This window comes from Saimiri boliviensis, chromosome 17 (genome assembly GCF_048565385.1).
Source record: "Saimiri boliviensis isolate mSaiBol1 chromosome 17, mSaiBol1.pri, whole genome shotgun sequence".
Classification (NCBI taxonomy): Eukaryota; Metazoa; Chordata; class Mammalia; order Primates; family Cebidae; genus Saimiri; species Saimiri boliviensis.
Window position 1 is genome coordinate 64,657,338 of NC_133465.1, and position 24,561 is coordinate 64,681,898.

A 24,561-nucleotide genomic window follows, 5' to 3' on the forward strand; every position below is an offset into this window, starting at 1 on the left:
AAAGTCTCAAGCTAGTAAACAATTAATCTAAAATCAGCAATTAGGTGGTAGGCATAACAGGTCCTCTGACTTTAAGGACAACTCTTTCTACTTTTTAAAACTTAACTGATGAAGTTAAAATAATTTTCCATGTTCAAATACAAAAAAACTGTACATTAACTTCGCAACATAAAAGTTTCCCTTTTAAGAGACAGTCTCGCTCTGCCTTCCAGGTTCAAGCAATTCTCCTGCCTCAGCCTCCTCAGTAGCTGGGATTACAAGTGTGCACCACCACATCTGAGTAATTTTTGTATCTTTAGTAGAGACGAGGTTTCACCATGTTGGTCAGGCCAGTCTTGAACTCCCGACCTGGTGATCCACTCACCTCAGCATCCCAAAGTGCTGGGATTATGGGCGTGAGCCACTGTGCCTGGCTAATTTTTGTTATTTTTAGTAGAAATGGGGTTTCCCCATGTTGGCCAGGTTAGTCTACAACTCCTGACCTCAGGTGATCCGCCTGCCTGAGTCTCCCAAAGCGCTGGGATTACAGGTGTAAGCCACCGCGCCCGGCCAAAGTTTCCTCTCCTAATACCACTTTCATGTTCAAAAGCTGGAGCACAGAAAAGTAAACACCTGCTCTTACAGCTAGCCATTTGGACCAGCTGTTCTTGTGACTTAGTAATGACAAGCAGGAGCACTCCCTTGGAACCAGGGGGTTTGAAAGCGAAGAGGAAGTTGAAGAGAATCAGCAGATAACAACCCCTTATCACATCGCAGTGAAATAAACTGCCACAGGCCCTGGTGTTAAATTTATTGCCATTTCAGTAGTCCTGGGGCCTCCGTAAGTGGCGCCTACATAGTCTATCAGACAACCAGCCCAACAAACCTCTCTTGGCTCACATTTCCATTTTAACAAAACCCAAATCCAGTGAGGCCACCTCAGAAGAGAGGCTTAACTATCTCACCCACAGAGTAGAAGACATACCCAGAACTATATAATTACTTTTATTTTTAATGTCCAGAATGTGTAATATAAGGGCCAGAGCCTCCTCCTGGACTCAACTTTATAAATTCTCAATTGGTTGGTGAGGCCAAAAGGGATACTTTTTCTTGTCCAATTTGGTTTCTGGGAAAGCTTCGTTCAAGTCCTCAACGGTCATCTGTTCAAATGGAATTAAGTTCTTATACTTCTCCAGCTGGAAAGAGGGGAAATGTGTTAGTTAAAGTAAACAGAGATGGAAAGCAGAATATCCAAGGCGGACTCCTGCCACCAGGTGAAAGATGTGTGGTCATGAAAGAAATGGTATTATAGCCGGGCGCAGTGGCTCAAGCCTGTAATCCCAGCACTTTGGGAGGCCGAGGCGGGCGGATCACAAGGTCAAGAGATCGAGGCCATCCTGGTCAACATGGTGAAACCCCGTCTCTACTAAAAATACAAAACATTAGCTGGGCATGGTGGGGCGTGCCTGTAATCCCAGCTACTCGGGAGGCTGAGGCAGGAGAATTGCCTGAACCCAGGAGGCGGAGTTTGTGATGAGCCGAGATTGCGCCATTGCACTCCAGCCTGGGTAACAAGAGCGAAACTCCATCTCAAAAAAAAAAAAAAATAGTATTATAGGCAATGGCTGCCCGTTGTCCTTACCTGTTTCTCATATTCTACAACCCTGGCCTTTGAGAGAGACACGCACTCAGCATAATACTTCGCCTTTAAGAAAAAAAAAAGAAATTCAGTTCTGAAACCAGGCTGCCTTCTACTCTAGCGGCTGCTAAGGCAGGAGTCCTCCCAGGGCCCACTCCTGCTTTCCCATTGCTCTACGGAGAATCCGTGGTTACCCGAACCACTCGGGGGCGCTCACTCTGAGAGGCAACCCACAGCTTTTCCTAACACTCACACAGAAGCCCATACAAGAAACCAGCTTAGGATGGCAGCACCGGGCTGCTTCTCCAAGTTCCTCACCCAGAAGACGTACAGAATGTCTGTTTTCATAGGGCCCAGCCACTGAATGGTCAGGACAAGCCACCTGAGCACCTAGCCAGACTTCTCTTTGGTGAAGCCACCGAGTTCCAAAGTTTGGCCTTCAGCACTTTCAAGCAAACAATTAGGTATCTGAATAGTACTTGGACATATTTTCTAATTCCATCTCCTTGTTTTCAACAGCTTTGTTGAGGTGTATCTGAAGTATGAGAAAATGCAAATACTTAAAGAACACCCTTTGCCAAGCTTGGATGTCTGTATCCACCTGTGAAACCAGCAGTCTCCTCTCAACCATCCCTGGCAGCCACTGTAGATTAAATACATTTTCTAGAATTTTTTTTTTTTTAACTTCAGTTTTCTGTGGAATTGAGTTTTATAAAGATGGAATCATATGCTGTACTCTTCTTTTTCTTGTTAGCTTCTTTCACTCAGCATAATTATTTTGAAATTCGTCCATGTCGCTGCATTTACTGACAAGCCATTTCTTTTTACGGCTGTTAACTCTTTCTCCATTTAACTCACTCCACCTTAACCTAGCTATAATATAGAGCTGCCAGGATCAAGAGAATTTTGGAATAAGCAAGAGCCTTAACTACTTACATCTTCTTTTTCTTCAGCATCCACCAGGGCAGTATATGGATCCTCTGGCATAGGAACCTTCAAGGCATTAAACTACAAACACAAGGACAGTGAGTCATCGCCAACACACCCAGGAGCCCAAAGGGCTGGAAGCTACTAATCCTTATAGACCATATTGAAAGACACACTGTGTCCCAATCGGATACCAGCATGCATCTCAAGTATTGTAGTGGAAAGAATATTAGACTGGGAACAAGAACTCAAGGGTCTCCTCAGCCCTATCACAAACTAGGAACCCTAGACAATTCTTTATTACAATGAGCTTCATTTTCTTCAGCTGAAAAGGACAGCTGGAATTGATGACCAAAATAAATGACGTCTTAGCACCTTGAATTGTAAAAAAAAATTCTGATTTCTCTTCTGCATGAAATCCTAGAGGGCTGACTGGTGGAAGCAGCACTGCATAATGGCTGGTCTCCTTAGAAAACTCCCTAGTGTTATGGCTCCAGCACTTAACACTGCCTGGCACAGAGCAGGCCCTCCATAAGCATCTTTGAATGAATAAGCAAATGAACTCTGGATATTGAGACTTGTGTAAACATCAGAGGAGGATAGGTGGATGAGAAATCACAGCTATAAGGGACAGTTAAAAAGAGAGCAGAGGCTGGGCGCGGTGGCTCAAGCCTGTAATCCCAGCTACTCAGGAGGTTGAGGCAGGAGAATTGCCTGAACCCAGGAGGCGGAGGTTGCGGTGAGCCGAGATCACGCCATTGCACTCCAGCCTGGGTGACAAGAGTGAAACTCCGTCTCAAAAAAAAAAAAAAAAAAAAAAAAAAGAGAGAGAGAGCAGAGACTGGGCGTGGTGGCTCACACCTGTACTACAAGCACTTTGGGAGGCTAAGGAGGGTGGATCGCCTGAGCTCACGAATTCAAGACCAGCCTGGGCAACATGGCAAAACCCTGTCTCCACCAAAAATACAAAAAATTAGCTGGGCATGGTGGCGCTGTGGTCCTAGTTACTTGGGAGGCTGAGGTGGGAGAATGCCTTCAGCCTGGGAGAAAGAGGTTGCCGTGAGCTGAGATGGCACCACTACCTCCAATCTGAATGACAGTGAAACTCTAACTCAAAAAAAAAAAAAAGGCCGGGTGCAGTGGCTCAAGCCTGTAATCCCAGCACTTTGGGAGGCCGAGGCGGGTGGATCACAAGGTCGAGAGATCGAGACCATCCTGGTCAACATGGTGAAACCCCATGTCTACTAAAAATACAAAAAATTAGCTGGGCATGGTGGCACGTGCCTATAATCCCAGCTACTCAGAAGGCTGAGGCAGGAGAATTGCCTGAACCCGGGAGGCGGAGGTTGCGGTGAGCTGAGATCGTGCCATTGCACTCCAGCCTGGATAACAAGAGCAAAACTCCGTCTCAAAAAAAAAAAAAGAGTAGAGAAGTGGATCACCTGAGCCCAGGAGTTTGAGACCAGCCTGGGCAACATGGCAAAACCCTGTCTTTACCAAAAAAGAAAAAACTACGAAAATTGGTCAGGTGTGGTGGCGGCATGCACCAGCTACTCAGGAGGCTAAGGTAAAAGGATGGCTTGAGCTTGGGAGGCAAAGGCTGTAGTGAGTCAAGATTGCACCACTGCACTCCAGCCCAGGCAACAGAGCCAGACCCTGTCTCAAAAAAACAAACAGGAGGCTGGGTGCAGTGGCTCAAATCTGTGATCCTAGCACTGTGGGAGGCTGAGGCAGGCAGATCACTTGAGGTTAGGAGTTTGAGACCAGCCTGGCCAACATGGTGAAACCCGGTCTCTACTAAAAATACCAAAAATTAGCTGGGTGTGGTGGTGTATACCTTTAGTTCCAGCTACTTAGGAGGCTGAGGCAGGAGAATCGCTTCAACTTGGGAGGCAGAGGTTGCAGTGAGCTGAGATCACGCCACTGCACTCCAGCCTGGGCAACAGAGCAAGACTCTATCTCCAAAAAAAAAAAAAAGAAAAGAAAAGAAAAAGGACAGGAAAAGAGTGGAAGAAACATTAGTTTGTTCCAAAGGGAGACAGGTAGGAAGCTAAAAGGAACCCAAGAGGTGGGCAAACATTTAACTTGAGAGCCCTCTGGGGCGTGGTGGCGCATGCCTATAGTCCCAGCTACTCGGAAGGCTGAGGCGGGAGGACCGCTTGAGCCCAGGAGTTCTAGGCTTAGTGCATTATATTGTTCGGGTGTCTGCACTAAGTTCGGCATCAATATGGTGACCTCCGGGGAGCAGGAGCCCACCAGGTTGCCTAAGGAGGGTGTGAAACAGCCCAGGTCAGAAACAGAGCAGGTCAAAACTCCCGTTCTAATCAGAAAGCCCTCTGGCTCCCAGATTAAGGCTACACTGTACTGCTGAATGGACAGAGCCTAAATACCTGCGCCTATTTACAGTTAAATCTACCACAAGGCCTTTGGCCATACTCATTTTTCCTAAGCTTCCTTAAGGGTCTGACTGTCATGCTGCGTATGTAACTATTCACATTCCTGCTCCCCACAACACACGAGCATATTACAAGCTCAGTGTTTTAGAGGTCTGGAAGTCTTACCTTCTTCTCAAAGTCATCCACCAAGCCTGCCTTGGCCACATTGGCCTTGTAGTAAGCCCAGTCAATAGATGGTGGATTCTCAGGTAAAGCAGCCAACCTGCTCACAAGGAAAGGCAAAGTTAGGATTGTTTATAAGCAGTAGAAAATTCACTATTTCCCATCCCTTCTTTCTATGGCCTGGAGAGTTATCACACTTTCCTCTCCTAGGATCATCATGAAAATGCAAGGATTGGCCAAGCATGGTGGCTCACACCTGTAATCCTGGCCCTTTGGAAGGCCGAGGCAGGCAGATCACCTGAGATCCGGAGTTCGAGACCACCCTGAGCAACATGAAGAAACCCACAAAAACCCCATCTCCACTAAAAATACAAAAAACTTAGCTGGTCATGGTGGCCCATGCCTGTGACCCCAGCTACTCAGGAGGCTGAGGCAGAATTGCTTGAACCTGGGAGGCAGAAGTGGTGGTGAGCTAAGATTATATACCATTGCACTCCAGCCTGGGCAACAAGAGTGAAACTCTGTCTGCAAAAAAAAAAGAAAGCAAGAATTTCTTTATATGTTGTCAGAAGGGCATCAAGAACTCATTTGTAATTCCTTGTGTGTGTGTGTGTTTTTTTTTTGAGACAGAGTTTCGCTCTTGTTACCCAGGCTGGAGTGCAATGGCGCGATCTCGGCTCACCACAACCTCCGCCTCCTGGGTTCAGGCAATTCTCCTGCCTCAGCCTCCTGAGTAGCTGGGATTACAGGCACGCGCCCAGCTAATTTATTTTTGTATTTTTAGTAGACACGGGGTTTCACCATGTTGACCAGAATGGTCTCGATCTCTTGACCTCGTGATCCACCCGCCTCGGCCTCCCAAAGTGCTGGGATTACAGGCTTGAGCCACTGTGCGCGGCTTGTAATTCCTTAATACTGTTTTCTTTCTTTCTTTTTTTTTTTTTTTTTTTGAGGCAGAGCCTTGCTCTGTCGCTGGAGTGCAGTGACGCAATCTCGGCTCACTGCAACCTCCGCCTCCTGGGTTCAAGCGATTCTTCCACCTCAGCCTTCCGAGTAGCTAGGACCACAGGCACATGCCACCACACCTGGCTAACTTTTTTGTATTTTTAGTAGAGTCAGGGTTTCACCATGTTGGCCAGGATGGTCTCGATCTCTTCACCTTGTGATCTGCCCGCCTTGGCCTCCCAAAGTGCTGGGATTACAAGCATGAGCAACCGCGCCCAGCCAATACTGTTTTCTTTCTAGATCCAGTGGCAAGTATGGGGTTCTCTCTCAGAAACATACTGACCTGGAGGTGAGGATCTCATTCCAGGATTTCAGGGTATTAGCAACGGCCTTTTGGTTTGGGGGTATGATCTCCCAAAAAGCTATCCAGTCAATGGTTTTTAGAGCAAGTTTTCGCCCAGCCATCTTGGGATCCTGAAAAATAAGTCAGATCAAAACAAGGCTTTTTTTATGAGGTGAATTTTCAGTTAGGAAAAAAATAATAAGTATCAAAATAAGAGCTCTTAGAGAGAATCCTTTAAATCTTAGAAACATCCAAGCCTTCACAAGAATCACTTGACCTCGGGAGGCGGAGGTTGCAGTGAGCCGAGATCACACCACTGCACTCCAGCCTGGCAACAGAGTGAGACTCTGACTTAAACAAATAAAAGGCCAGGTGAGGCGGCTCACGCCTGTAATCCTAGCACTTCGGGTGGCCCAGTCGGGTGGATCATCTGGGGTCAGGAGTTCGAGACCAGCCTGACCAATATGGAGAAACACCATGTCTACTAAAAATACAAAATTAGCCGGGAGTGGTGGCGCGTGCCTGTAATCCCAGCTACTGGGGAGGTTGAGGCAGGAGAATCGCTTGAACCTGGGAGGCAGAGGTTGTAGTGAGCGGAGATCGCGCCACAGCACTACAGCCTGGGCAACATGAGCGAAACTCCGTCTGAAAAAGAAGAAAATCTATTGCTTAATCCCGAGCACCTAGAACAGGTCATGCGCATAGGAGACGCACAATAAATCTTTCCTGAATGAGTAACTGAATCCTGCATTTGAGGAGCCCTGAACGCTCTACCCGTTCGAATCCTGGAAGCCGCCGGAGGGAGAGGAAGTGCGCAGCCCCGCAGCCCGCTGAGCGTCCCTAGGCAAGTTAACACCTTCTGCGTAACCTTTCCACAGTCCCCCCAGAAGACTATCGAAGTCTGCTGCGCTGGGAGCGGACTGCACGAGACACGACTTATGGCAAAGCCTAAATCAGCGGCGCCCAGGACACAGCCGGGCCCAGGTGACCCCGCGCCCGGGAGGGGTGAGAAAGGGATAGCGAGGAGAGGCGCGGCAGCTATACAAAGGACACTCTGCCAGCGGGGCAACCCAAGGGCCTGGCGTCCCTGACGAGGTGAGGTTTGGAGGTGGCAGAGCAAAGGAGAACTCCAGGGATGGGATCCAACGCCCGAAGCCCCACTCACCTTCACCACCTATCCCTGCGGCCTAAGGTCCACAGCAACAAGTAACGGAAGTGGGTCACCGGAAGGTCTTCCCTCAGCCAACTCCAAAGCCAAGGGGGTGGGCCTTGTTTCGCAGATCAGCCAATAGAAATGAGGGCTGGTTTCGGAAGTCTCGCCCCGGGGGCGGGCACAGCGCCTCCGCCGCGCGGGTCCCCGGGCGCTGGTTGGGGGCGCTCCCGTCCCTCTCCCCCCGCCCCACCCCCGCCGATGGGCCGGCCCGGCTCTCCCTGCCGAGAAATGGGCCGGCCCGGCTTGCGCGCGGGCAGCGGCGACGACGACGACGGCGGCAGCGGCGGCGGCGGCAGCCCAAGATGGCGGAGCTGCAGCTGGACCCGGCGATGGCGGGGCTGGGAGGGGGCGGTGGGAGCGGGGTGGGCGACGGAGGCGGCCCAGTCCGCGGGCCTCCCAGCCCACGCCCGGCTGGCCCCACGCCCCGCGGGCACGGCCGCCCGGCCGCCGCCGTCGCGCAGCCACTGGAGCCCGGTCCCGGACCCCCCGAGCGGGCAGGGGGCGGCGGCGCGGCCCGCTGGGTCAGGCTGAACGTGGGAGGCACCTACTTCGTGACCACCAGACAGACGTTAGGCCGGGAGCCCAAGTCTTTCCTCTGCCGCCTCTGCTGCCAGGAGGACCCGGAGCTGGACTCAGACAAGGTGTGCCCCGCCCTCGGGCGCGCCCCCGGGCCTTCGAACCCCGTCATTTCTCCTAGATCCGTCCCCAGAGGCCTGAGACAGGGTCCTCACAGGCAGTCCCCTCAGGCCTGGATCCCCTCCTCCCCCTGCCTTCCACGCTAAGCGCAGGGACCTCAGAGGGACCTCCCTCTTCCCATTCTCTCCCATGTTCAGGCACACTCCGGCTTTCTCCCTGACCCCGCCCTTCGTTCTCTGAGACTCCTTCCCACACTGCGCCCACCCGCACCCACGAGAACGCACTCCACACCCCTTCTCCATGTTCTCTGCCCCTGACATCCCACTGAGATCTGCCTGAGTTTTCCTTGGCTCTTCTTCGGCCCCCCACTGCCGGTGCCAGATGCATCCAGAACTGGGTCAGGGTGAGCTCAGCCATCCTTGTGGCTTTCTCAGACTTCCTCTCGGACCCCTCTGCCAAGTTGGGCTTCGACAGCTGCAGGAAGTGCTTCTTGTGATATCACACTGCTTTCCTATAGTCCTGGTCGAAGAACTTTTATCTGGTAACAGTCACTGGTTTAGGTCCATATTTAGATCAAATGCGTTTTTTGGAAAGAGGTTACCGTTTGCCGCTGCAAATCTAGGCTAACCGGCTAAGACAGAAGGAAAATGAAAATCTCAAGAGTGGTGGTGGGCAAGATGCATGGCTGCTAACCAAAGGGTTGAGAGATGACAAGACACTTAAGTCATTTCCAGTTTGAACTGTGTCAATTTCTTTTTGACTTTATGTGTTCACCTTCAAGTTCTCATATAGCACTCAGGTGGTCACCCCTCGAAACCGAGCTGGGGTTGCATAAACATTCGTTGTTTTTGTTTATTCCTCTTCCATCTCTCCTCTAAGAAATCTCAGATTGATGGAAACCTATCCTGCCCTAACTTTAAAGAGATTTCAAAACCCTTGCTGATAAAGGAATTATTTTTATCTACCCTATATCCTCCTTGTGGTAATAGAAGCAGTTTCTTCTTGTTCCTTTTACTGTAAAGATGAGTAGGATTAAAGCTTCTCAGAGCCAAGTCCTGGCAGTACCAAGCTTCCTCTGGGCACAGAGCTGGGGTGTGTGAGATTACAGCTGGCAGTGCAAACTCCCACTGATGTTGGCCTTGAGCTCTGGAGCATTGCCAGCTACACAGAGGTTTTCTTAGAATTAGGAATGCAGTTCAGGGGCAGTGGAGAAGTCAGAATGTCCATCTCAAGCAAAGACTTCAATTACACAGCTATGACATTTTCCCCCTTTCTTAATAACAGACAGTCTACAGAACAATGTTTGGCATTGTAATTATTGTCCAGGCAAAGATTTTCGAATTCCAGCCAGTAAGTAAACACCTAAATGAGTATCACTGTGTGTCTGTAACACCCTAAGATGATGTTCATGTACAAGATATATAAAGCCGGCTTTCTTACCAATAGTTTGTGATAAGCAAATGGGTAGCAAAACTTACCATCACTAAAATTTTTTTAGCTGATTGAATGAATTGTTGTCTTGGGGCGCTGACAAAGATGATGAAACCCTCTGCTGCCTTTGTTTAAAATGCTCCTCAAAGCTCTACAATGATACCCTTGTGTTCGGTTGGCAGGATGAGACGGGGGCATATCTGATTGACAGGGACCCCACCTACTTTGGTCCTATCCTGAACTACCTCCGCCATGGGAAACTCATCATTACTAAGGAGTTGGCAGAAGAAGGTAAGAGGACTGTTTGTATTGGGGGTTTTCAAAATTCAAGTCGAATCTTTAAAGTTGTTCTACTGATTTAAATTTCGTTTGAGAGTTTCATCAAGCTCACGTGCAGGTATAGTTTCGGGTTTATGAAACTGCACAGGAAGCCTTCAGTTACCAGGCTTGTCCGAGGGAGTCATGTTTAAGGAAGCCTTCTTAGGCTCTGTTCAGCTTCTTGGTGAGCAGGAAGATAGGTACCTCAGCTTTGCGGATAACTTCAGGAGTTCTTTCCAAATCTCTAAAATTGTCATGATCCTTTTTTTTACATTTATTTGTTTGCTACCAGTGAGTGTCTCTAGTCTGAAGAACCAAGACATCTCTGACATTCAGCTATTTATAGTTTCAACTTTGGTTTGAACTCGCAGTTGTACAAAAATGATAAAGGCTTGGCCTCATTTCTTTTAAGACTCTGGCCTCATGCTTCCCTGTAAATGCTTGCAGCTGACCTAATTCATTCTCTAGTTCATTGTCAGGTGTATCATCAGTTGCCTCATCTTTTGGTTTGTAGGGCATTGGGACTGTAAGTGGGTCTAGTCCACTTTCTACAAGGCTTGGCATGGTCCCACTGAAGGCATTCAGTTGTAAAGGGGACTGTCCATAAATCCAGGGCACCCTGATCTGGGAGCTTTGGCTCTGAGTAAGAAAGCTTGTAATGGCTGTAGTAGTTAATGAAGTGACTGCAAAACAACTCTGTTTCAGCCAGTAAAAAGAGGAATTGCCCTCTCTGGTTTTTTTAAATGTCTGTTTTTAAACAGTATTTCAAATGCATACAAAAGTAATGGGAATAGTACAGTGAAATCCGTGCATCCACTACCCAGCTTCAACAATTACCAACTCGTGGGCAGTCTTCTTTCTTTTTTAAAAAAAAATTTTAATTTTGGGGGGTACATAGTAGGTGTATATATATTTATGGAGTATGTAAGACTTTTCTTTTCTTTTCTTTTTGAGATGGACTCTCCCTCTGTTGCCCAGGCTGGAGTGCACTGGCATGATGTCAGCTCACTGCAACCTCTGCCTCCGGGTTCAAGAAATTCTCCTGCCTCAGCCCCCCCCAAGTAGCTGGGACTATAGGCGTGCGCCACCATGCCTGGCTAATTTTTTGTATTTTTAATAGAGACAGGGTTTCACCATGTTGGCCAGGCTGGTCTCCAATTTCTGACCTCAGGTGATGCACCCACCTCGGTCTCCCAGAGTGCTGGGATTACAGGCCTGAGCCCACGTGCCCGACCTGAGATGTTGTGATACAAGCATGCTGTGTGAAATAAGTATATCATGGAAAGTGAAGTATCCATCCCCTCAAGCATCTATCCTTTGTATTACAAACAATTCAATTATCCTCTTTTAGTTAAGTATCTTTTCTAATGCCTTTAATTAAAAAACTGTAGTTTGAAGTAATTCAAAACTTAGAGAAAAGAGTAAGAATAACACAGAGAACTCCCTTTATCCCAGATTAACCAATTTTCAATGTTATTTTTGTCATTTTTGGGGTTTGGGGAGATTTTGTTTGTTTGTTTTTTTAAAAGTCTGAGTCTCGCCGGGCGCGGTGGCTCAAGCCTGTAATCCCAGCACTTTGGGAGGCTGAGGCGGGTGGATCACGAGGTCGAGAGATCGAGACCATCCTGGTCAACATGGTGAAACCCCGTCTCTAGTAAAAATACAAAAAATTAGCTGGGCATGGTGGCGCGTGCCTGTAATCCCAGCTACTCAGGAGGCTGAGGCAGGAGAATTGCCTGAACCCAGGAGGCGGAGGTTGCGGTGAGCCGAGATCGCGCCATTGCACTCCAGCCTAGGTAACAAGAGCGAAACTCCGTCTCAAAAAAAAAAAATCATATTTGCATTGTCCTTCATCCTCTCTTTTTCCCTCGTCCTCCCCCATCCTCTTGCCTCTCCAACCACAATCCTTTTTTCTTTAAAGATGGGGTTTCACCATGTTGACCAGGCTGGTCTTGAACTCTTGACCTCAGGTGATCCACCCACTTCGGCCTCCCAAAGTCCTAGGATTATAGACGTAAGCCACCATGCCCGGCCTACAAGTTTTGTTTTTTTTTTTTTTTCCCCCCCACAAGTCTTATTTCTAAACCATTTAAGAATAAATTGCAGATTTCACCCCTTAATATTTGTATGATTTCTCAAGAACTAGGATATTCTCTTATATAACCACAAACAGTACAGTTATCAAACTCAGGAAATTTAATATTGATACTTTTTTTTTTTTTTTTTTTTTGAGACGGAGTTCCGCTCTTGTTACCCAGGCTGGAGTGCAATGGCGCGATCTCGGCTCACTGCAACCTCCGCCTCCTGGGTTCAGGCAATTCTCCTGCCTCAGCCTCCTGAGTAGCTGGGATTACAGGCACGCGCCACCATGCCCAGCTAATTTTTTGTATTTTTAGTAGAGACGGGGTTTCACCATGTTGACCAGGATGGTCTCCATCTCTCGACCTCGTGATCCACCCGCCTCGGCCTCCCAAAGTGCTGGGATTACAGGCTTGAGCCACCGCGCCCGGCCTAATATTGATACTTTTATATACAGCTTATTTTGTTGTCCTAGTAATAACCTTTTTTTTTTTTTTTTTTTTTTTTGAGACGGAGTTTCGCTCTTGTTACCCAGGCTGGAGTGCAATGGCGCGATCTCGGCTCACCGCAACCTCCGCCTCCTGGGTTCAGGCAATTCTCCTGCCTCAGCCTCCTGAGTAGCTGGGATTACAGGCACACACCACCATGCCCAGCTAATTTTTTGTATTTTTAGTAGAGACGGGGTTTCACCATGTTGACCAGGATGGTCTCGATCTCTTGACCTCGTGATCCACCCGCCTCGGCCTCCCAAAGTGCTGGGATTACAGGCTTGAGCCACCGCGCCCGGCCAGTAATAACCTTTATAGCAAATTTGTTCCTGTGTGATCACACATCTCATAGTTGTCCTAAGGCCTTTGAATTAATTTAGCATGGGAGTCTTTCAATGAGTGCCTTTTATGTTGTTTGTTTATTTATTTATTTATATATTTTTTTGAAAAGAGACGGGGTTTCACCATGTTGGCCAGGCTGGTCTTGAACTTCTGACCTTGTGATCCACACGCCTCGGCCTCCCAAAGTGCTGGGATTACAGGTGTGTGCCACCGCTCCCGGCTTATGTTGTTTAAATGATTAGCATCCTATTAATTTTGGTCCACATAAATTTGTGCACACACCTGCACCCACACTACTCCAGTTTTCTTAAGGGCAAATTGGGCATAAATATCCAGTTCAGGAGGTGTCCAACATGACTAGCTCCAGGAACTAAGTGACATATGGGAAAGGTATCCTGCAGCTAATGGGCAGGTGCCAGGTAGAGGAAGGAGGGTTGAAATGGAGTAAGCAGAGCATACCCTGGTGTTTGACTAATTTATGTTGGAGAAAAGGTCATGGGCATACTGAAAATAGCAAAGAGAGATTTCCTAGGCAGAGGGAGAGAGATTAGATTTGCATTTAAATAATGCCATTTTTAGGCCAGGAGCTGTGGCTCATGCCTGTAATCCTAGCACTTTGGCAGGTTGAGATGGGCAGATCACCTGCGGTCAGGAGTTTGAGACCAGCCTGGCCAACATGATGAAACCCCGTCTCTACTAAAAATTTTAAAAAAAATTAGCTGGTGGCGGGCACCTGTACTCCCAGCTACTCGGGAGGCTAAGGCAGGAGGATCGCCTGAACCCAGTAGGTGGAGGCTATGGTGAGCCGAGATCACGTCATTGTACTCCAGTCTGGGCAACAAGAGTGAAACTCCATCTGGGGGGAAAAAGCATACAAAAATTAGCCTGACGTCGTGGCCCGCACCTGTATTCCCTCTTACTCGGGAGGCTGAGGCAGGAGAATCGTTTGAACCCAGGAGGCGGAGGTTGCAGTGAGCCGAGATCCCACCATGGCACTCCAGCCTGGGTGACAGAGTGAGACTCTGTCTCAAAAAATAAGTAAGTAAGTAAGTAAATAGATAAATAAAGCAGTTTTTAGCAAGCATGTAACCTTCAACCTCTCCTTGGTGTTTTCCTGGCAAACTCACACACCTGTCTGACTGCGGTTTGGTCCTTGTTCCAGGTGTGCTAGAGGAAGCGGAGTTTTACAACATCGCGTCCCTTGTGCGGCTGGTTAAGGAAAGGATACGGGACAATGAGAACAGAACTTCACAAGTAATGTGTTTGGAACTGTTAAGTGGGGGATGTCTCAAGCGGCCCTCCGTCGGTTGTCTGTGATTGAAAAAGGATGCCTTTCCCCTTAGAGCTAGAGGTCTGTGTGGGGCACTGTCTGTTCGCAATGCAGGGAATGCACACTCAGCCAAACTGCACAGCAGAAAACAGGAAAGAAGAAACAACAAAGGAAACAGAATAGGTCTATGTCCCAGTAGAATGAGAAGATTGTGACTGCTCACCAGATGGCAGGAGGCGGCACCCAGGGCACTTAAGGTCCACAACCTATGCTCTCTGACTGAGCATGTCTCCCTCCTAAAGACTGGAGAAGTCTTGGTTCCACCTGTTGGCCACTCTCTATGGAGACAAGCCTTTAGCACGTAATGGAGTCACATACAGCTCCTACTTTGCAGGCTCAAGTGATTCTCCCACAACAGCCTCCCGAGTAGGTGGGACTACAGGTACAAGCCACCATGCCTGGCTAATTTTTTGTATTTTTGGTAGAGAGGAGGTTTCGCTTTGTTGACCAGGCTGATCTCAAACTCCTGGACTCAAGTAGTCCACCCACCTTGTCCTCCCAAGGTACTGGGATTACAGGTGTGAACTGCGCCTGGCCTTGATTTTTATACTAACTCAGAGTAACAAGAGTGAAAGGGAATTTGCCCACCTAGTTAGAGGAAAGGTGTTAGGGCATACCTATTTTACATCTTGCCATTCATCATGTGTTTGAATGGCCATAATAGCTTCTATTAGGCCCTTGGGACTCTGTAAGTAATTGAAAGTCCTTGCCCTCAAGAAGGTTGAAGTCTAGCCAGAAAAATAGACCCTCTCTTTTACGCGTTTAAACTCTGTTTTAAGAAACTGCAACTTTGGAATTAAGAGGTCTTGGGAAAATTAGAAAAGAAAAAAGAAAGAAACTGCAGCTACAGAGTTAACAGTAAGAGAGGGCAGAGTCTTACTCCACCATGGCTACCTGTCTTGTAGCATAATTGCTTCTTACCCTATCAGATACTGGTGTTAGATGCTTTAAGTGTAATCTGTTGCAGCACAGAATTTTCCAGCCGTTAAGAAGGCCGTATGTTTCTTTAAGTTTTTTCTTTTTTGAGACAAAGTCTCGGTCTGTGACCCAGGCTGGAGTGCGTAGAGATGGAGTTTCGCCGTATTGGCCAGGCTGGTCTTAAACTCCTTGAACTCAAGTGATCCACCCAGCTGGGCCTCCCAAGGTGCTAGGATTACAGGCATGAGCCACCATGCCTGGCATAAGTTTCTTTATAAAAGTAAAAAATAATACCTGTCCTTTTTGTGTTAGACTTCATGTTTCAAAGTTTTCTGGCTCTAGGCCAGGTGCGGTGGCTCACGCCTCTAATCCCAGCACTCTGAGAGGCTGAGGCGAGTGGATCACTTGATGTCAGAAGTTCAAGACCAGCCAGCCAGCATGGTGAAACCCCATCTCTACCAAAAATTGGCCGGATGTGGTAGCAGACGCCTGTAATTCCAGCTACTCTGGAGGCTGAAGCAGGAGAACCACTTGAACCAAGATAGCGGAGGTTGCAGTGAACTGAGATGCTACTACTGTACTCCAGCTTGGGCAACAGAGTGAGACTCCATCTCAAAAAAAAAAAAAAGTTTTCTGGCTCTAAATGGAATATGTGGATGAGTAACTGACACTAATGATGAAAAATTAACTCTCCTATCCACTTTCTCCAGCAGTTTGCAAAGGTGAAGAGAAGGGCTTTTATTCATTTAGTTTTCTTCCATCTGGCTTACAGCTGAAAGGCTCCTTTTTGATGTTCAAAGGTGGCTTTGTAGTTGGTTTGCAGATTATTACTTGAAATGTGATCCACTGTCACCAGTCTCTTTGGTATCTTAAATTTATGTGGTATCTTGTAGATTTTTTTTTTTTTTTTTTTTTTGAGACGGAGTTTCATTCTTGTTACCCAGGCTGGAGTGTGATGGCACGATCTTGGCTCACCGCAACCTCCGCCTCCTGGGTTGAGGCAATTCTCCTGCCTCAGCCTCCTGAGTTGCTGGGATTACAGGCACGTGCCACCATGCCCAGCTAATTTTTTTGTATTTTTAGTAGAGACGGGGTTTCACCATGTTGACCAGGATGGTCTCGATCTCTCGACCTCGTGATCCACCCGCCTCAGCCCCCCAAAGTGCTGGGATTACAGGCTTGAGCCACCGCGCCCGGCTTTTTTTTTTTTTTTTTTTTTTGAGGCAGACTTTCGCTCTTGTTATCTAGGCTGGAGTTTAATGGCGCGATCTCAGCTCATCGCAACCTCCGCCTCCTGGGTTCAGGCAATTCTCCTGCCTCAGCCTCCTGAGTAGCTGGGATTACAGGCACGCACCACCATGCCCAGCTTATTTTATTGTAGATATTTAATAGTTTAGACATTTTGGTAATCTAGTCTTATCTTCAATTTTCCACATTCTAAAAAATGACTGCTTACTGTAAATTTTGATGATACCATGAATTTTGTAATTTGAAATGATTCAAATCGTGGTACCTGAACATTCTCCCTTCTTCATCATCAGCTAATTCCTAGAGAGCATTATAAGATTTCTATTTGGTGACCACAATTAAATTAATTTGTCTTGTAGATTCTGAAGCCTTGTGGATTCATACCCCTTTGGAAGCTTTTTTGTTCTAGGAATGTCAAGACCTTTTGATCTTAGCTGATCTTTCCATCTGTCCTTTTTATGTAGTGAAACTGAAAACGAATTTGATGTTGTTCAAAGACACCCTCTTTGGCACTTATCATACATGGCTGTAAGATACGGTTGGCCATGTGTGGATTTTCATTTTGTTTCCTTTTTTTATTTTATTTTGTGTGTGTGGATTTTCAAACACGTTATCTCTTTGAACTTACCTGTAGTCCTTCACACATGCAGCATTCAAGCCAAGCCCAAGATGTGGGCCTCGACCCCATCTTTGTTCTTAGCTGTTAGTGGCTGCCACCTAACTACTTTCCTCTTTCTTTTTCCTTTTTTTTTTTTTTTGAGATGGAGTCTCGCTGTGTTGCCCAGGCTGGAATGCAGTGGTGCAATCTCAGCTTACTGCAGCCTCTGCCTCCTGGGTTCAAGCACTTCTCCTGCCTCAGCCTCTTGAGTAGCTGGAATTACAGAGTGCACCACCATGCCCGGCTAATTTTTGTATTTTTACTAGGGACAGGATTTCCCTGTGTTGGCCAGGCTGGTCTCGAACTCCTCACCTCAGGTGATCCACCCGCCTCAGCCTCCTGAAGTGCTGGAATTACAGGCATGAACCACCATACCCAGCCTTCTATTTCTTATGATAGCATTTTTTGCAGGTGATTGCTCTTGGTGCATTTGAGAGCACCAGTGGTTTACTTTGGAAGAGAGAAAAAAAAGAGGCAATATAATGGCATCTTAAATAACTGGGACTTTGACAACTGTGGCCAACGTCCCAGATCTTTTGTGACACTCTACATTTTGTACTATAAAACAATTGGGCCGGGCGCGGTGGCTCAAGCCTGTAATCCCAGCACTTTGGGAGGCCGAGGCGGGTAGATTACGAGGTCGAGAGATCGAGACCATCCTGGTCAACATGGTGAAACCCCGTCTCTACTAAAAATACAAAAAATTAGCCGGGCATGGTGGCTCGTGCCTGTAATCCCAGCTACTCAGGAGGCTGAGGCAGGAGAATTGCCTGAACCCAGGAGGCGGAGGTTGCCGTGAGCCGAGATGCGCCATTGCACTCCAGCCTGGGTAACGAGCGAAACTCCGTCTCAAAAAAAAAAAAAAAAACTAATAATAATAATACTAATTTTATCTTATTTTTGACTTGGGGAAATGCATTAAATCTAAGTTTGTCAGCATAGTTGCTCAATCATTCATCCCTCTGAAGTTAGAATTATTTTACCTTTTTTTTCTTTCTTTCCTTGGATAAGTTTTTATTGAAAAGCCACAGTATCCTGGCTTGTGGTCATTTAAAAAGAAAAACATTTTTTAAAGTGGGGGTGGGGAATAGAAACGCCATAGTACTATTTGTAAAAGGGGACAGTGGGTGGCTTCCAAGAAAAGATTTCCAAGCAAACTCCTTTTCAATGTTGATTCATTTGAAGAGCCCCCTCGGGGCACCTGCAAACTGTGGTGCCTTTGATGTTCTCAGTCTGTGCCTGGTTGTTGCAGGGCCCCGTGAAACATGTGTACAGAGTCCTGCAGTGTCAAGAAGAGGAGCTCACACAGATGGTCTCCACGATGTCCGACGGGTGGAAATTCGAACAGGTACATCTCTTACAGAGCAGCCACCCCAGACCCCCTTCAGGAGTTCTGCAGCTCTTCGAACAATCACTGTAGATGGCCAATTAATAACCCTGGGAGATGGGTAGAGCCACGTGGGATTCTTTTCCAAAACATGGACAAAGAGCCATTCGGTGGGCACTGCTGGTCAGTGGTATGTGAGGAGTTGGGGGAACAGAGATTCAGTGGGCACTGCTGGTCAGTGGCACATGAGGAGTAGGGAATAGAGATGCGGTGGTGCTGCTGCTCCGTGGCACACGAGGATTTGGGGGAACAGAGAAGCTTCATGTCTTAGCTTCACACCCAGACTTTGCAGGGGAGTCAGCGAGCACTTGAGGCTTCAAAGTGCCTCCCTTTGGTTTGTGTTGCCTCACAGGGATTCTAGAATGAGTCCCTAAAGGAGACTGGGATTCGACAACAAGCCTTCCATTTCTTTTCCCAGGATCAGAACTTTCTGGTTCTGAATGTCTGTGTAATCCGCCACGAAGAGCTTGGTGAACAGCTGTGCTAGGAAGGGCTCGGGCACCGTGGGAAGTGTGGTGTGGCCGTTTCCCCCATTGCTCCCCACTTCGAGTTCACGAATAAGCTATCAAAACAAAGCTGGCAGCAGGAGCTTCACTGTCTTCCTCCATTAGATGGCAGACTTGTTCAGTTGTCTTGTTGCCTTCAAAACACAGGAAGGCCAGAGCAAATAGAGTAAATATGATTTTATATGGATTATGCCTACTTACGTGTAGAGTTTTAAGAGGTCAGCAGCTGTCTCACCAGATGCTTACCTTTTTTTTTTTTTTTTTTTTTTTTTTTTTTTTTGAGACGGAGTTTCACTCTTGTTACCCAGGCTGGAGTGCAATGGCGCGATCTCGGCTCACCGCAACCTCCGCCTCCTGGGTTCAGGCAATTCTCCTGCCTCAGCCTCCTGAGTAGCTGGGATTACAGGCACGTGCCACCATGCCCAGCTAATGTTTTGTATTTTTAGTAGAGACGGGGTTTCACCATGTTGACCAGGATGGTCTCGATCTCTCGACCTCGTGATCCACCCGCCTCGGCCTCCCAAAGTGCTGGGATTACAAGCTTGAGCCACCGCGCCCGGCCCAGATGCTTACCTTCTAAAAGAAAACTCACACTTTGCATTAATGGTATGATCTTACAGATCAAGTGCAAAGCCGTCTCCGTCTTCAGAGACAGTGCTGATTATTCCTCACGTTTAGCTTCCACCACGGAATCCACTCTGCCTGTGCTGTCAGCTTGGTTCTCACTGGGCATGGGTTGTAAAACGTTGCCAAGAGTTTAATGCCCTCCACTGCAGAAGTATTTTTCCTGATACGAGGTCTTAAGCAAATGATTTTTTAAAAATTATTCTTTGTGAAACTAATGAATAATTTCTTGTTACATTTCTCATCTTATTACCGTCCTGTGGGAGGACGGAGGGTGTTCTCATTGCCTCCCTTCTGGATGAGGAAGTTAGTTTCAGCCAGGCGGAAGCACCCTGAGCCCCATCCTACCACAGTCAGCCGTGCTGCCCACATGACGCCTCACCTGCTCACTGGGATGCCCTCACTCTCTGCCTGAGCTGCTCCCCTGCATGTATATTTCCCCTTTAGAATTTTTCTTTTTTTTTTTTTTTTAAGACAGAGTTTCACTCTTGTTACCCAGGCTGGAGTGCAATGGTACAATCTCAGCTCACTGCAACCTCTGCCTCCTGGGTTCAAGCAATTCTTCTGCCTCAGCCTCCCGAGTAGCTGGGACTACAGGCACTCACCACCATGCCCAGCTAATTTTTGTATTTTTAGTAGAGACAGGGTTTCACCATGTTGACCAGGATGGTCTCAATCTCTTGACCTTGTGATCCACCCGCCTCGGCCTCCCAAAGTGCTGGGATTATAGGCGTGAGCCACCGCGCCCGGCCCCATTTAGAATTAAATACTGAATTTCATTCTCCAAAAAGGTTAAAAGTACTACGCGGTGGCTCACACCTGTAATCTCAGCACTTTGGGAGGCCATGGTGGGAGGATCGCTTGAGTCCTTGAGTTCAGAGGCCAGACTGGGCAACATAGTGAGACCCCACCCCTTCTTTATGAAAAATAAAATTAGCCAGGCATGGTGGCACACACCTGTAGTCCCAGCTACTCAGGAGGCTGAGGTGGGAGGATCACTTGAGCCCAGGAGGTGGAGGCTGCAGTGAGCTGTGATTGCACCATTGCACTCCAGCTTGGGTGACAGAGCAAGACCTTGTCTGGAAAAAAAAAAGTACCAGCACCATATGACTTCCAGTAGCTGATCAGTGATTCAATTGGTACTTTCCAGAGCCTTCTGAGTACCAGTCTCCTGTCTACAGCTTCTGCTGAAAGAGGAGCCAGCTCTTTGTGTGACTGAAGCACGTGTCCATTTTGTTCACAGATGTGTTGTCTCTGCCCTTGCTGTGATGAAGGGAGTGTGGGTGTGTTAATCCGGCCGGCCGCTGCCTATAGGGGGACTTCAGAGATTGGGTGAAGGGACAGTGCTGGAGCTCGTACTTTTTCCCCGGGGAAGCCTCACTGAGGATGCCCTGATGAAGAACAGGCCCATTTACACCCTGGGGCTTTGGTGGTCCCAGAGAATTCTTTATCCTTTGAGAAGTAAAACAAAAGTTCGGTCGGAGGAGGGTTGATTTGTGTAGCACTTTACTGTGTTAAGATCGCTTTGTGCAGCCGGGCGCGGTGGCTCAAGCCTGTAATCCCAGCACTTTGGGAGGCCGAGGTGGGTGGATCACGAGGTCAAGAGATCGAGACCATCCTGGTCAACATAGTGAAACCCCGTCTCTACTAAAAATACAAAAAATTAGCTGGGCATGGTGGTGCGTGCCTGTAATCCCAGCTACTCAGGAGGCTGAGGCAGGAGAATTGCCTGAACCCAGGAGGCGGAGGTTGCGGTGAGCCGAGATCATGCCATTGCACTCCAGCCTGGGCAACAAGAGCGAAACTCCGTCTCAAAAAAAAAAAAAAAAAAAAAAAAAAAAAAAAGATCGCTTTGTGCATGTTCACTGTATTCTTGGCTCATCAGCTCATCAGCATCGGATCTTCCTATAACTATGGCAATGAGGATCAGGCAGAATTCCTCTGTGTTGTCTCCAGAGAACTAAATAACTCTACCAATGGCATCGTCATAGAGCCGAGCGAAAAGGCGAAGGTAAGGAACCCCTCCCCGGGCAGCTGCCTGTGGCCTGCTTGTTCGAGGCCCCTCCATGGCATTTTCCTGAACTCTTGCTCCTCACTTCTTCCCTGGGTCTTCTAGAGCCAGCGTGGTGTTTTCCCCTCATTTTGTTGTTTTTGACTGTGTAATTGAAATTGGGATTTACAGAGCACTGATGGGTTTTTAGTTAGGAAATAGGAACCTAAAAAGGATAGGCTTTCTCCATCCTCTGCCAAATCAATGAAAAGAAAAGCTGGTTACCATTAATTACTGGAGGGTAGGAATTCTGAACTCAGACTTGGAAACTATTTTGCCTTTATTCTTTTTTTTCTTTTTTTTTTTTTTGAGACGGAATTTCGCTCTTGTTACCCAGGCTGGAGTGCAATGGCGCGATCTCGGCTCACTGCAACCTCCACCTCCTGGGTTCAGGCAATTCTCCTGCCTCAGCCCCCTGAGTAGCTGGGATTATAGGCATGCGCCACCATGCCCAGCTGATTTTTTTTGTATTTTTAGTAGAGACGGGGTTTCACCATGTTGACCAGGATGGTCTTGATCTCTTGACCTCGTGATCCATCCGCCTCGGCCTCCCAAAGTGCTGGGATTACAGGCTTGAGCCACTGCGCCCGGCCGCCTTTATTCTTTAAAACTTGTTTTTTCACTGCCTCAGGAGAAAAAGGGTGTTTTCTTACCTTTGTGACCTTTACCTTCCTTAAGTTCCTGGGAAATTGTTTGACAGTGTTTCTTTTCCCTCCACCATGCATCCCCCACATACACACAGACACACACGCGCACACAAGAGACACGCAGCTTCTAAATGGCGGATACCAGGTAAACTGGAACCACTCCCTTTAGGCTGGCAAAGCTTTGGTTCCACAGCGCATAGGCTTCAGACCCAGCTGTGTCCAGCAAGAGGGTGTTTTGCACCAAAGCACTGTGGGTGAGGCTGAGGCTGCACCCCTGCTTGCTTCCCGGGATGACAAGACTGTCATGCCGCTCACCGGGTCCAGTGGAAGGCAGCCCCCGACGTCTCTCTCTTTTCCTCAGCTGCTTCAGCCTCTCCCCCGTCTCCAACTTTCAGATTCTGCAGGAGAGAGGATCACGAATGTAAACTAAGACCCCGAAACTCCAGACCTTCAGGAGAGCAGTCAGCAGAGCCCCTCTGTGAAGTGAAACCTCACTCCTGTCCAGTGACTGAACCACTGCAAAGCACAGCTGAGCCTGGCCCCCTGTGAAGAAGTGTTCTGGTCAAAACTAAAGGAACTCCCTCGCCACCCGCAGGACTCTGAAGACAGATGCGACTTCTGGCTGCAGAATACCTTTTCAGAAACCCGTTTTCATTTTCTTAGCCAGTATTAGAACAGATCTTTACAACAGCAGCTGGGCTGGGTTCCCGTTCAGAGCCTTTTGGGAATCTGGGGGATGAGAGAAACCGCCTGCACTTTTAGGAAGGTGGAGCAAAGGAAAGAGGATTGTTCCTGCCCTGTGCCATGGTTTCACCCTATGTGTGCCACATTGGACGTTAGCAGCTGCTTTGGAACACCGCCCCTCCTGTGCGCCCTCAAAGACCTGCAGCAGATGCAAAGGGTTCTAGCTGCAATTTGTCGAATTGAGGTTTTAGGTAAAGCATAGAGATGCCATAGCACACCACATTCCCATCAATAGAGCCTCCAAGGAAAGGGAGAATGGGGTGTCCTTTATTGTATTGATCATTTCTCTGGATTTGGGGCTCTCAGCTGCTGCCACGTGCAGCTTTGCCTCAGTTTTCTCCAGCAGCCAGGACCCTCTGGAGAGCTTGCTTTCCCTCCAGTAGGAGGTTTGAGACAGGCAGCTTCCTGCCCTGAGTCAGCCAGCCAAGCAGGAGCTGTGGGAGCTGTGGGAGCTGGCGGAACTGCGCCTGCAGCCTCTCGTCCCCATTGACCCTGTTACCTTCCCTGGCTTTTTCAACTGGACCAAAGATGAAGGGACTTAACGGACCTTTTGATGGCTTGGGGTGGGGAAGGCTGTTTCTTTGAAAGTTGCCAAATGTGTTACGCTGTTTTATCTCAAAGAGTTGTTATTTCTGTGACTGTCTCTTGGAAATGCCTTGACTGAATGTGCAATATTTGTGTCTCTTCTTGGCTTCTGACCTTGACAAACCTGCTTCCCTCTGTGCTGTCCCCAGTGGTGTGTATATGTGTGCTAGACAGCCTGAGGACCCCTTGTGTGTCTGACCTTCCCTCACCATTACTTCCTTTTCTGGAGTGCCATGCTGGCAAGGATCCAGGGTGGCAGCGCTCTCCTTCGGGCTGTGTCTGCAGAGTTTGTGTCCACACTTTTCTCTCCGAGCGTCCGGGTCTTGCTGAGCAGTCGTGGAATGCAGTGAAGCCAGGGGACCCTGTCTGACCTCGATAACTTTCAGTAGCATAGCAGATGGCATGGAGAAGGGGAAGGGGCTCTGGAACTGCTCTTGTGAAAGCTGCCTCGAGCCAGGCTCTCCTGCCCACCTTCAGAGGCTATGTCCTCTGTTCCACAGCGCACCTGCTTGCCAGGTGCGTCTGGGTAGTAATTTCTGGAAATGACTATGCCAAACGTCTTTAGCTTCTGACCTAACCATGCCCAGATGGCTTAACTTCTCCCTAGGATCCTCACTCTCCTTGTTCCTCTGTATCTGTAGCATAGCACAGAACCCGGTATACAGGGGTTTCTGCTGACACATCAGTGTCTACACACCTGTGCGCCACGTTTTACAGCTGTAAAATGTTAGATGAACTGCCACCCTCAGTAAAAGCAGCCACCCCTTCAAAAGAGTCACAGGCATCCATCCAGTCCTATCTTTCAGGAAAAAAAAAAAAAAAAAAGATTTAGTGATTTAGATGTAGCCAAGGAAAGTAGCAATTGCGGGAAGGACTGCTCTGAGCCGAGGAGGGGGGACTTCGGAAGAGGTGGGTGCTCCTTGGCCAGGTCCAGTGAGTAACGTCAGACCGACAGGAGGAAAGCAG

The 24,561-nt window shown here is 48.1% G+C and overlaps 2 protein-coding genes and 1 long non-coding RNA gene across 4 annotated transcripts; 1 reads left to right on the forward strand and 2 right to left on the reverse strand.

Moving 5' to 3' along the window:
- Positions 1-971: 971 nt before the first annotated feature.
- ATP5PD (ATP synthase peripheral stalk subunit d) lies at positions 972-7,659 on the reverse strand. Of its 2 annotated transcripts, none has more exons than XM_003931747.4 (6): positions 7,557-7,659; positions 6,392-6,522; positions 5,107-5,203; positions 2,555-2,626; positions 1,622-1,684; positions 972-1,175 (listed from the first exon to the last, which is right to left on the reverse strand). In XM_003931747.4, exons 2-6 carry the CDS (start codon positions 6,511-6,513, stop codon positions 1,044-1,046), a joined length of 486 nt encoding a protein of 161 aa, XP_003931796.1. In that variant the 5' UTR covers positions 6,514-6,522; positions 7,557-7,659; the 3' UTR covers positions 972-1,043. The 2 variants fall into 2 exon arrangements, with proteins under 2 accessions (XP_003931796.1, XP_074245049.1); XM_074388948.1 differs by lacking the exon at positions 7,557-7,659 and adding an exon at positions 7,166-7,264.
- A 51-nt stretch (positions 7,660-7,710) lies between these two features.
- On the forward strand, positions 7,711-23,682 carry KCTD2 (potassium channel tetramerization domain containing 2). Its single transcript, XM_039476430.2, has 6 exons — positions 7,711-8,245; positions 9,854-9,962; positions 14,061-14,152; positions 18,305-18,400; positions 21,455-21,580; positions 22,662-23,682. The coding sequence occupies exons 1-6, from the start codon at positions 7,907-7,909 to the stop codon at positions 22,689-22,691; spliced, it is 792 nt and encodes a 263-aa protein (XP_039332364.1). The 5' UTR covers positions 7,711-7,906; the 3' UTR covers positions 22,692-23,682.
- On the reverse strand, positions 12,474-12,918 carry LOC141581898 (uncharacterized). Its single transcript, XR_012514715.1, has 2 exons — positions 12,867-12,918; positions 12,474-12,550 (listed from the first exon to the last, which is right to left on the reverse strand). It is a non-coding gene; the product is annotated as an uncharacterized LOC141581898 (long non-coding RNA).
- Positions 23,683-24,561: the final 879 nt, after the last annotated feature.